Raw genomic sequence first — 13,427 nt, forward strand, 5'->3', positions numbered from 1 at the left:
CCCTTAGGAAAAAGAAGGTTGAACAGAGTGCTATATCCAAGAACACGAGAAGGCACCCGATTAATCAAGAACACTACTATAAGAACTGCATCACCCCAAAAACGAGCTGGAACTATAGAGCTCAACATCATGCTTCTTGCTACTTCCATAATATGTATGTTCTTCCTTTCTACTACACCATTTTGTTGTGGAGTGTATGTACAACTGCTATGATGGAATACTCCACGCTCCAATAGGTATGATGCCGGTTTTTTCAAAGCATTCCTTGGCATTGTCTGATCTAAACACTTTCACTCGTACCCCAAACTGTGTCAGTACCATATGATGGAATTGTTGAACCAAAGACAGTACCTCATCACAGGATCTCATCAAATATATCCAAGAGTACTGAGAATAATCATCCGCAAACTGGAGAAAATACCAATAGTCACCCATAGAAGAAATATGGTATGGCCCCCACACATCAATATGAACAATATCAAAAACAGAACAACAAATTTTATTATTTGCTTTAAAGGAACGTCTACAATGCTTTCCAAGTTGGCAGCCCTCACACTCCAAACTAAACAAACTAATAGACTCAAACAATTTGGGAAACAAAAAACACAAAGAATAAAAAGACAAATGTCCTAACTGATTATGCCAAAGCATAATCTGACCCTCTGGCTCTAACTCAATACTCCTACCGACATGATGACTCTGATGACTAAGAAGCGCATCAAGAAAATAGATTCCATTCACCTCACGACCACTCCCAATCATCCTCTTTGATTCCAAATCTTGCAAAACACAATGACAAGGGAAAAAATCATAGAACAATTCAAATTCATTGTCAAGCTACTAATAGATCAAAGATTAGTGCTCAATCTAGGAACATGAAGGACAGAAGGTAGGGTAATGGTATCAGTTTTCCTAATAAACCCTTTCCCAGCAATGGAAACATGTGATCCATCAGTTGTGGAAACTCTAGCCCTGCCACAGCATAGGTGGTATAAGGTGAAAATGGTGGAAATGTTGGTCATATGTTCTGAGGCTCCTAAGTCTATAATCCAGGGAGGGCCCCCCTTACCTATAGTGGATAGATAATTTGCAGTAGCATGTGAACTACTTGTGTTTGCAAACAAGGTAAAATGACTACCTCCTAATCCACCTGTACCTTGTTGTCCACCTGATAATGAATTGGAACTGGTTGTATCCTTCTGACTCAAAAACTGCCCATATCTCTCCAATTTGGCCCTCGCTGTAGCTGCTACAATAAACTCTAGAGAGGTTGTAGTAGGTGGCCCTGATAAATCACCAATCACTGCCATATTCACACTTCCCTTCTTATTTCTGAGTCGGCTCAGTGCATGGTGTGAGTAAAGCTTCCAACAGGTATCTCTAGTATGTTTAGGTTTCTTACAGTAGTCACAGATCAGATCCCTTTTGTCCTCCTTCCTCGGTTCATTTCCACCCTTGTCCCTAATCAGCTTAGGTTTCACTGTGCTAACCATAGCTGACTGCTCAAGGCCTGGGTTCCTCATCATCACATTCCTCCTACTCTCCTCTCCAAACACAAAGGCATATGCCTGAGAGCGAGTTACACTATCTCGGAAAAGAATATGTTGTCGTGAAATATCGTACTTAGGGTTAAGTCCAGCTAAAAACTCAAAATCCCTATTTTTCTCTACCAACTTCTGATATGTTGTTGCATCTTTGCTCCTTTCCAAAACCACATTCTCCAAATGATCCATCTCTTGTCATAAGGTTTTGAGAGCTGAAAAATAAATAGCAATAGATTTATCTCCCTACCTATGGGGCAACATGGAATTACATAGCCAAGTCATCACCATGTAGTTCTCTTGTACCCACCGAGAATTGTTAGTTTCGGGTTTCCTTTCCTCACTGATGACATACCCCAATTTCCTATGAGCACCAATGGCCATCTGTGCAAATTGTGACCATTCTAAATAGTTTGTACCATCCAACTTGACTGTAGTGATGGTTCCAGCCCCGAAGAGGTCTCCAACACCTCCTCCCCCAAGTCCCATTTCTCTTGTAAATATGTTTTCAACTCCACAACCCTCCATAACTCCCAAAATAGATTAGGAAGTCAATTTGAGATGAAAAGAAAGGTATTTATCTCCTTTAGAAACCTCAAGCACCCTCCTAGAACCCTTGAAGCCCCTCCCTCCAAAGATTATTTTTTCTGTGGAAGCGGGAGAAGAGAGAGAGAAGGTTGTTGCTCCCTCCAAAGACCTCCAAAAAGGCTGGGACTTGAACCGCCCCCTTTAGAAAACCTCAAGGAACCCTAAAAAACTAGAGCACCACTTCCTAGGTCAAAATTGAATACTACTACTAAAACAAGACTCTCACCCTTTCTCCAGTTCTTCCTGATTTTGGTGTAAAACCCTAGACCAGCTACAAGGGATTGCAATTCCACCAAAAAATCCACAAATTGGGCTTACCTGAAGTCTTCAATCAGCCCTTTACCTTATCATGCAGTTGGCCGATCTAGGGCTACATGATGGTAGAAAAGTTTGGACAACCTGTTTTGATATAAAAAATGTAAAAGAAAGAGAAGGAAAGGTTTCAGCTGAGAAAGAGAGAGAAGAGAGATAGAAGAGAATGGGAGAAGCTAAGAAAAAAGGTCTGGCCGCCCCTTTTATTACATTTTTTTTTGATAAATCCCCTTTCATTAGATTATATACTCATAAACAAAAGAGAGTACAAAGATAAGTATGCCCTTAGCAAGTCGAATACTTGTGAGAACTTAAACATAAATTAATGGGCCTAAGGCCCAATAACTCCCTAACTATGCTATGTGAATAAAAAACATGTTATATCAGCCCAAAACTCAACAGTTTGTCCTTGCTCATGCATTGATCATAGATTGATCTAAGCCGATAACATTTTTTTGTTTTCTTTTTCTTTGCCCTATTTACAATTACTGGTTCTATGGGGGATACATTTGTAATTTTGTATATGGCCACATAGTATTCATTTTTCATTAAATACATGATACTTTATTTTCTCAAAAAAAATGCACAGATCCATAAAGGAGAAAGTGTTGAATTATCCATTTGTTCTTCTAGAGCAAGCCAATTATCATTTTTAACAGACAGTGGAAAAACAAAAATATGACAGTAGGGAAGAATAATGACAGGAACTTCTGAGGATGACCCAAACAACCTTGAAAATGCGCTTCTAGGAAGCTAATAGCAACAATGCCTCCATGATACATACTGACCAGAGCCAGGATGGAGCATTTCAATGATTTTTTCCAATGTTCTGAAAACCAAAGTGGACCGACCAGTTGAACCAGTTGGACCATGACCCAGCCCCTAGCCAGTCTAGATATACCCCCAAAACCGGTATGTAAAAAAAACACAAATAAACGGTCACCCAGCCAGTTCAACCAACGAACCGTAGAACCGGTCCCAGTTTTGTAAAACCAATCGGTTTTTTTCATTTTCACATTTAGTGCAAAAAGACAAAAAAAATGTCAAATTGGGCCAAACAGGCCCTTAAGTGCAACTGAATCCCTAAGTTCCCAACCCAGCCAAAGAAAACCATCGATCTCTCCTCTACCTCTCTGTTCGTGATTTGTTCAAACCTGACTTAACACCACCACCAGTGCCTCCATCTCCGCTGACGCCATTACTGCCGCCACCGACAGATACTCTCCCTCCTCCTCTTCCTCTTCCCGCATGTGGACTCTATTCATTGCACACGTCCCTCTCCCTCTAAATCCACCGGCCAGTTTCCTCTGATCGACTCTGTTCACCGCACTCCTCTCCCTCCAACTCTGCCAGCCGGTTCCTCTCCTCCTCCCACTGATTTTTTTGAATTTTATTATATACATACATATATATATATTTATTTATTTATTACAACAGCACGATTCAACCCCAGTCGGACCTCTGACCCATGAGGCCTTTGTCGGGTCAATGGCCGGTCCAGTTCTTTGAACAATGATTTTTTTTATCAGCAACACAGAAAAGATTTCGTTGAATGTAAAAAACCATGGTTACAACAAGAAGTTGTGAAAGAAACCCAGCTTTAGAAAGCTGACCCAAATCAAATTTACAATTGAGCCCAAAACAGATGTGTTCTTTGTACCCCTTGCTTAGCTAAGCTATCTGCCAAGCTGTGGGCAGTTCTTCTCACCCATCTCACTCGGATTGACATGTCCTTTGAGAGACATTTAAATCTCCCGAATTCATTCCTCAACTGCCATGTCACCCCTTCCCCCTTCTGCAACCATTTTATCACAGTTCTTGAGTCTCCCTCAATGATCAGTCTATTAATACCCAACTCTTTTGCCTCACTGCAGCCAAAAACTCTGACTTTGCCACATTACCATGTTCCACAGGACCAGAGTATAGAGCAATGATATTTCCATCTTCATCTCTAATGCCCCCCCCTGCCTGAGGAGCCCGGATTACCCACACAACTCCCATCAAAGTTCAGCTTCTTCCAGCCATCTATTGGGGGAGACCATGTCTCAACAGATTTCTGTCTTGAAGTATTTCAATGATTGAACATCTAGAATCAAAACACAATTCTTTCCAAACACAAAGAGGTTTCGTCACAGCAATGATGGATTTGCAATCCCTCACTTTACATATGTTAGAGCCCATCACTTATTTGGACCCTTCAACCCAGAAGCCTGTCAGGAATTAAAAAAAAATAGCCCCACTACCTTTTTAGGATCTTGAAATAATATAGATATCCTACCCCAATTCTTACTTTTCACTACAAGCTTGCTACCTAACTGAATAGTCACTTTCCTACATCAGTCTGTGCTGTCAAGAAGCTGAATACTTAGGTAGTTTTCTTTTCTTTTGAGAGAGAGAGAGAGAGAAGGTATCGGGCATCATCATCAAAATACACAAGCAAGCAAATGTAGATCGTACAAAAGCTTCAAGCACTCATTAATTTTAAGCATAAGAAACTTTCAAAGAGATTGTCTGTCTTCTAGCTGCACTACTTCAAGTGGCTAGTGTGATTTTAGATCGTTAGACATCTTGTGTTCCTAATTCTAAGAGATAAGGCCCTTTCTAGTAAATATCTCTTCAAGGCTCCTTGAAGAAAGTGCAAACAAGCCAATGCAATGGGTTTGGAGATAGCACCACTGACCTGAGCTTTTGGCCTGTGTATGTGAGGGGGTTGGTTGTATGATCTTACTTGCAGCTCATCTTATTCCAATGTTAAGGGTCAAGTTTAATTGTATTGTTATTGCTTCTATAGTGAAAATTTTGCTACATGAGATCCTATCCTCAAGGACTAGGGTTTCAGGTATTCAAAACTTCTTTGTTTTTTCTTTCTTTTAAAAGTTGATAGACGATTACTAGTGCATAAGCACCAATAAAGGGTAACTTAAATGTTAGAAGTTAATAAAACCATTACAAAGGTGTAAAACACATAAGAACGTATTAAAAAAAGTAATCAAAAAGCAAAGTTATGAAAAGGTGCATAATCTATTAAATTTTATAAGGTGTAAACTTATAACTTTACCTTTCTTCAAAAAAAAAAGAAAAAAACCTTATAAAAGGTGCATGCCAGGGCCAAGGTACAAGGTGCCAAGCACACACCTTTTAAAAGGAGCTGCAGCTGGGTTGAAGCAAGGTGCATGTGTGCCTTAAAATGCACTTCACCTTTATTGTGTCAATAACCAAAGTCCATGCAATTTAACATTAAAAAATAGAACCATTCTTTAGCATAATCCAAGAACATTGTTATACCAACCAGCATTTGGAAAGGTGCTTCAAGACTTGCTGTTGGTGGAGGAACATGTTTTATAATGGCATCAAGCAATTCTGACATATTCTTGGCTTCATCAGGAGGATTTTTGGTGAAAGTGGAGGAAGCCCATCCTTCTTTAGCAGAAGCATAAAGAACTGGAAAATCTAGCTGTTCCTCTGCAAAATACAATATAAAGATATTCAATTCAGCAATGGTCAACTGTAGAAAGCAAACTAAAATATGAAAGATATGCTAAATGGTAGTAGTTTTCTCAGTAGTAATAGATCCTGCACCTGAAGCACCAAGATTTGCAAAAAGGTCAAACACCAGGCTTTCCACTTCATTGCATCTCTCTTCAGAAACTGCATAAATGAAGACCACAAAACTTACAGACCATCTAGGCAAGGATGTCAATGTTGTATCCAATATAGCATAGGAAATGAAGCAACTGCAATGTGTTTGTAAGCATACTTAAATACTCATCAGATCAAAAGGGGTAATAACAATGCATACACATCAAAACATGTAGTACTACTGCATGGCTAGAAGGGGATCGTCTCTCAGCCTTATCCAGAAAGATTGAAGAACTTAAGTAGTTTAAGTTTTTTTTTTTTTTGATCAGCAACGCAGAGAAAAGAATTTTATTAAAGAAATGATAGAGCAGATTACAACAAGAAATTGTGTAAAAAGTAGTCCAGGATAGGACAAGCCCCCCAAAAACTACAATTGTGCCCCTTGCTTAGCCAAATTGTCTGCCAAGCAACTTAATTAGTTTAAGTGTTGCCATTCCAAACACATATTGAAGTTAAAAGTGAAATTTTAATAGCATGATTAAGGCCCTTATATTATATAGAACATTCTAAAAAATCTAAAAATCTAGAACCAAACAAAGTTAATCAGATTGGTTGGAATCCTTTTTATTGATAGCAGAATTATGTTAAATCAAAGGGGTATACAAAAAGTACACAAGGGCCTAGAAAGCCCCATAAAGAAGAGAAAAAGAATATAAGGGGCACCCCAGTGCACAAGGTTCCTACAAATGTGTGGTCTGGGGAGGGACAGATGTATGCAGCCTTGCCCCTGCAGATACACAAAGAGGCTGTTTCCAAGATTTGGACCCTGGTCACCCAGGTTGCAATGGAGCAAGCCAACCATTGTGCCAAGCCGCCCCCCCCCCAAATGTTGCAATGATTGGCACATACAACTTATTATTTAACATTTGATCTATAGGGTCATATACTGATGCTACAAAGAAGCATATTTTGTATTTTTTTTTACCAGCAAGGAAAATTATCTTTATTAATAAGAGAGGAAACAAGATAAAGAATTACAATGTGTTGCTGGATATCAATGAAGCCCAAAAAATACTACAATAATACCCAAAACAACTGCTGTCTATAGACCCCCTGCTTGGCTAATGTGTCAGCCATCCCATTTGCAGTTCTTCTGATCCAAGAAAAGGTGTTGTTGAGTTCCCTTGCCAGACTTTCTACTTCCCTCAAGGAATGTCTATGAGTCCAAGGAACACTACACCTTGTGGTAGTCCAAGAGATAACCAGTTTAGAGTCCCCTTCGACCTCCAAGTTTTGTAGGTTTGCTTGCTTAGCAAGTTTTAAACCTTGTAGCAACGCTAACAGCTCAGCCATTAATGAATCTCCTACCCCTAAAGAGCCTGAATACATTACCATCACTTTACTTGATGAATCTCTAAACACACCACTAATACCTGCCAATCCTGGGTTTCCTAAAGAGCTCCCATCAAAATTCAGCTTGATTTTATTACTAGCTGGGGACTTCCATTCCACGTTCTTATTATGTTAATCACTGAAAAGCTTTGGAAGAGCTCTAATGTTTTTATCCAATGTGCAACTTTTATCTTTATAGTTTCCACAATTTCTTCCTTTGACATGTGCTTCTCATTGAAGATTCTTGCATTTTTTTCCTCCCACACCATCTCCGCCCTTACTGGTTTCCACATCACTCTTCCTCTTTTCGTTGGATGCCTTAAGAAATTTGGGCTAAAGAGACTACTACCTCTTGAGGAGTGATCCACCTGCACCCAAAGAGAGAGCAAAAAGCCTCCCAAACAAATAGCACAACAGGACAATAAAGCAGTGAATGGGGTAGGATTCACTATTTGCAAAGCAAAGAAAGCACACATGAGAAGAGAGGCATTTGTTTGGCCTCCTTTTTTGAAGCTGTCACAAGTGTTCACCTTACCAAGAAAAACCTCCCAACACAACGCTTGAACTTTGGGTGAAATGGGCTTGCTCCAAATCTCTTTTACTAGGAAGTTCTCCCCCCTGAAGGAGGCTGCACAAGAATATTGAAGAAAGAAGCACGAGTGAAGATACCATCAGAAGTGACAGACCGAACTCTGGTGTCCTCCACAGTTTGAACCAAAAAAACTGACTGAAGTTTGTCTACCAGTTGAATAAGGGCCTCACACTCATTATGAAGAAAAGGTACCAAAAGGTCTGGTGTCCTCCACAGGTTTAAACCTCCCAGCTTTAAATCTGATGAAGAAAAGGTACCAAAATGCGAGATAAGTTGAAATTTATAATCCAACATTGAATAAATGTCTGGGCTAAGAGAACTAAGGGGAGTTTCAATTAACCAAAGGTCTTCCCAAAAGAGCACCCTAGATCCACATCCCACATCAAACCTAGTAAGATTGATAAAAGTTGGGTATACCTCTAACTTATTTTCCAAGTAGAGCTCAAAGTTGTGGAATTGGCCACTTTTGCATCCCAACCATTGTTCATCAGCCTGTGAATGCCTTCTATAACTTTATGCCACAGCCTGTCTCTTTCCAAAGGAAACCTCCAGAGCCACTTTCCTAACAAAGATGTGTTCCTATGAATTAGGTTCCATATTCCTAGTCCTCCCTTCTCCATTGTTTTGCTAACTTGTTCCCATTTTACTAGATGGTCCTTTTCTTTCCATCCCAAGATCCCAAAGAAAGTCCCTCATTAATTTCTCTAGCTGTCTAGCTATCCTAGCAGGGATCCTAAAGGTGATAGGAAATATATTGGTAGGTTACCCAAATTTGCCCTAATCAAGGTTATTCTCCCCCCTAAATATAAGCATATTTTGTATCTTTCATCAAGAAAGATGAATAATAAGGAGTATATTTAGGTCTTACAAACTCTTTTTAGATTCAAGAAGCACAAACTCACCCTGTTCAAAAGAATGGCCAAGGAAAACCAGGGTTAGAAGATTCTGAATAGACTGAGAATTTATGAGCACAGGCAAAACTAAAAAGTTTTAGCTTTTAGAGATATCCATCCTTTTAGACCTTCTAGCCAATAGTCTGGCTTATGAAAAAAGACTTGCTTTGGGTGTTTTTTTAAAGGCAACCTAGGAAAACTTTCTTAAGACCTAAATGCCCACTCTTCAGCTTCCTTGGGTTAGAGAAGTATTTATATCATCAAAGGGTTTTGAGGGATTCTTGGCAAGGGCAAGATCCTTGTCAGGTGTCATTCAACCACTTGTTCACTACACTCTAAGATCTGTCGATTTCAGAGCTAATAGACTAGCTAGGCAAGGGATTAAGAGATCTTCTTTGTACTGGGATAGTTGGGTTCTTCCATACCTTCCATACCGGCATAGGGACTGAGCATTATCCATTTTTGTATTTTTTTTTTATGTTTGTTTTACCCTGCTTCTAGGGATGCAAATTAGTTACCAAACTTGAAGAATTTACATAGCATCAGGCCCAGGATCTCAGACTGGGCCCATTCAAGCCTTTGCAAATGTTCAACATGAGTGCACCCAAGTTGCAGCCTACCTACTTCATTGGGCCTTTTCTTTTTTGTTCCTTCTTGTGACCCCCATTAACAATCAACACACAAAAAAGGAATAATCCCCAATTCACAACCACCACCAGACTAGCCAATGAACAAGAGACAAGTTACCGTACATCATTTCTATAAGGAAACAGTACATCTTTTTGATCACTAACAAATAAAAATCTCCTAGGCAACTAAGCGCTCCACTGTCACAGTGTCACCTAGCTTTGCCTTGGCACCTTGACAACCATGAACACCACATCAACTGCAAATACCATGCAGCTTGGCCAATAGTTGCAACCTTAACTATTTTAGCCATTTCAACATATTAATTCATACCAAATAAAAGGAAAACAAACAATACTAATAAAAATATAAAAGTAAGATAACAAAATAAAATGAAAAAGCGAGGTGCACCACAATGCACAACCAAAATAGACAAAGTCCCATTTAAAACATATATATCATCTATAATACCATATGAGGTTTGATTCATATTTAACAGTTTTTTTCCATATATTACTCCTCTGAAAAAAGTTGAAACAACAAAGTGAGGAAAACACTGTGAATATGAAAGCATTTGAAGTAGTTATTCTCCCCAACTCTCTCGCATATAGCACTGCATGTCCCCCCCTCCCCGGCTTCTGTGCCAATTGAAGGTAAGTTAAAACAAATAATTCCTTTCCAACCAAGGAAGCCATCATGACATGCATGTGATAATAATTGAACCACATACATGTTCCTTATCACTTGTCAGCAATGTGACATGAAAAACATATACATAAATAAAGAAGTCATACCTGCAGGCCTGTCTACCTTGTTTAAGAGGAGTATAGGGCGTAATCCATATTTTAGAGCTTTTGCAAGGACAAATTTTGTCTGCGCAAGGGGACCTTCACCAGCATCTACAACTAAAATTGCTCCTTCAACCATGCCAACTACCCTCTCAACCTGCATATGCATCAAAATGTTTCCCAAGATAGATAGATGGATATAGAAACAAATTCAGATTATTGACCATATAAAGCTAATCCAACAGAAAGAAACTTGCAAATTTCAAATAGAAAACACACTTCACCGCCAAAATCTGCATGTCCTGGGGTATCAACCATATTCAACTCACTCCCCTTCCATGAGATGGATGTAACCTGCAAATAATGAGCAACAAGAGGAACAATCAAGATCTAATGTAGAAAATGGAACTTAGGCTCCATTTGGTTGCATGTAAAATGAAGGAAAGTGAATGATTTCGTGGAAATTGCTATTTTACAGTGTTTAGTTGCACATAAAATTGCTGTAGAAAATGATTTTTTTCCAAAATGTAAGTATCATTTTTCGAAATGGAATTCCTTCTAATTTTTCTAAAGTCACTTTCCAAACAGAAGTTGGTCGTTTTGATTCACATCATGCGACACTTATATTTTTCTCAACCATTCATCAAACTCAGCTTGAAAAATAAATCAATAGAGTAAGTTCCAATTAAGAGAAATATGTCTTGCCTATTCAGATACAATACAAATCCAATCATCGCTAAATAGGAATCCCAATTGTGTTTATATGGAAATAACACTACATGATATAAGAACCTAAACCAAATCATACTAGCAACAAATCACCAACTTCAGAGAGAAATGATCTAGTTGCGTGGTACAACACAATTACACCATGGAAGCCTACAGAATGTAAGATGGTGTGGTTTACCAGAAAATAACTTCATCAACCCCTTCATCCTTTTGGTAAGTAAGTTAATATTGTATTGAAATTTATAGTGTCAACCACAGGGCTATCCCTGCACAAAATTTCTACTCTATCCTCCTTCTGAAGTTTAGCTCAAACAGGAATCAAGTTTACATTTTTCAAGGTTTACAATCATATGTTAAGGAAGGGAAAAGGAAGAAAGACTAGAAAATAGAGAACTAATTACACAATCAATAAAAGGGTGTATAAAACCTTAGAAGCAATAGTGATGCCACGCTCACGCTCGAGGGTGATAGAATCAAGGGCACGCTCGTGGGGGATGTCGGCGCCGCACTGCCTGAGAAGCCTGTCCATAAGGGTGGTCTTTCCATGGTCGACGTGGGCAATCACAGCCACGTTCCGGAGTCGACTTGGGTCCAATGGACTGCCGGGGGCGGCGGCGGGGGCAGGAGCAGGGGCGGCGGAGAAGCCGCGTGATAGACCGGGAACGCGAGTGAAGAGAGAAGTTCTGAGCTTGCTGTGTCGACTGGCATAGTAGGATGAAGAAGAGATAAAGCTTCGACTGGTACACCATAGAGAGCGCAGCAAGGGACCGGCCATCTCCGTATGAAGAATGGAAGCAGCTGTTACCCTTGCTTCCCGCTGCTCATCACTCTCTTCGGTCTTCCCGAAATATTATGGAGAAAGACAACTCATGGCCCTGGTCCATGTTGAACCGTTGAAGTGTTACTGGGCTAATGGGCTCGTAGGTTTCAATTTTCGAGCTCACGATTCCCGGTTAATCCGCTGGGTTCTCAACTATGTGTTTGATTCGGTTTATGTTTTTTATTCAAGGTTGGGCTTGACCTTGGGCCTAGATCGGGCTCAGGCCTTAGACCCAATATATAGGATTAGGCCTAAACCTTAAAACAGGCCCAACCCGCCCAACTTGCACCAGTAGTTCTTAGGTTCATTGTAGGAATGGCAAAGGGTGGGTTTGGGGCGGGAATCATATTCCCCATCCCCGACCCCGATTATGAAATTAACCCCCGTTTCAATCCCCGATCCCCATTGGAATAAAATTTGTCCTCCATTCCTGATCCCCAACAGGGATGGGTTCCCCGTGAGGACCCGAATCCCCAAAATATTTTAGATAATAACATTTATTTGAAAAATAAATTTACTTAAAATAAATAAAAACTTTAAATTATAAATGAATTTTTAAATATATTTTGATATATATAATATAAATAATATAACAATATATATTTAATATATATAATATAAATAATATAATAATATATATACATAACCGGGGTCGGGGCGGAGTGGGGACCTCAATCCCCATCCCTGACCCCGACGCCGATCGGGGATTCCTATTAATCCTCGTCCCCATCCCCACCCCGCCAAAATAATCCCCATACCCGACCCCATCGAGTCGGGGAAGTTGGGTCCCGGTCGAGGATGGGTAAAATTTCCATCCCTAGTTCATGGAGACCTTATATTGACACTTTATGTTAAAGATTTAAGAATTGCCAAATTTAGCATTTTTTATTTGAAACACACGACTTACTACACTAGTGGTGTACTAGTGTTTGAAGAACTCTTCTAAAGTTCTAACAAAGAAATATATATTAGAAGTAAGGTCATAAATCAAAACTCAACTCTAAGGATCTGCCCAATTATGGGAGTGTCTCTATAGATATTTTTCTCTTCTTCTGATCCACCTATACCCACATTTACAATCGATCCTTTGTTTGGCCTTCTTTTCATTCTTACCATCCAATACCTTCTTTGTGACATGCATCCACGCATTCCCTTTACACTGTATCAACAACACTCCAAGAAAAATCAATAAAAGGTATGCTATGTGCTTCATCGATCACTTTTTTTTCCTTTTTTGTTATTTTTTGGGCAAATTTCTTAAACTACCCTTATGGTTTAGTTAATTGACTAACTTTGCCCTTATTGTTTACATATTGTCTTAAATTATCCTTACTATTTCTGGAAATTATCTAAAACCTTCCTTGCCGTTAATTTTCCATCACGCTCCGTTCAAATATGACATCACATAACTAATACTTTTTTAAATTCCTAAAATACCCTTCATGCATTTCTGGTTTATCTGACTCCTTCCCTTCCCATCCATACTCTTCAGCCTCATCTCAATTTCCAAGGGATAGTCGTCGAAAAGACTTTGCCAAAATTTTCAACTTCTTTCAAAACTTCTCA

The 13,427-nt window shown here is 39.4% G+C and overlaps 1 protein-coding gene across 1 annotated transcript in view; it reads right to left on the minus strand.

Annotated features, from left to right (window-relative positions):
- Positions 1-12,015, minus strand: part of EMB2785 (elongation factor family protein) — a 75,118-nt gene extending 63,103 nt beyond the window's left edge. The window contains exons 1-5 of the mRNA XM_088965970.1: positions 11,469-12,015; positions 10,592-10,666; positions 10,319-10,469; positions 6,021-6,089; positions 5,731-5,903 (exon numbers count right to left, since the gene is read on the minus strand). Of these exons, the coding sequence (XP_088822096.1) occupies positions 5,731-5,903; positions 6,021-6,089; positions 10,319-10,469; positions 10,592-10,666; positions 11,469-11,816 (816 nt within the window). The 5' untranslated portion in view covers positions 11,817-12,015. The remainder of the gene's footprint in view (positions 1-5,730; positions 5,904-6,020; positions 6,090-10,318; positions 10,470-10,591; positions 10,667-11,468) is intronic.
- Positions 12,016-13,427: the final 1,412 nt, after the last annotated feature.

This window comes from Nelumbo lutea, chromosome 1 (assembly GCF_056320005.1).
Source record: "Nelumbo lutea isolate HS-2025 chromosome 1, American lotus-T2T, whole genome shotgun sequence".
NCBI classification, from domain to species: Eukaryota; Viridiplantae; Streptophyta; class Magnoliopsida; order Proteales; family Nelumbonaceae; genus Nelumbo; species Nelumbo lutea.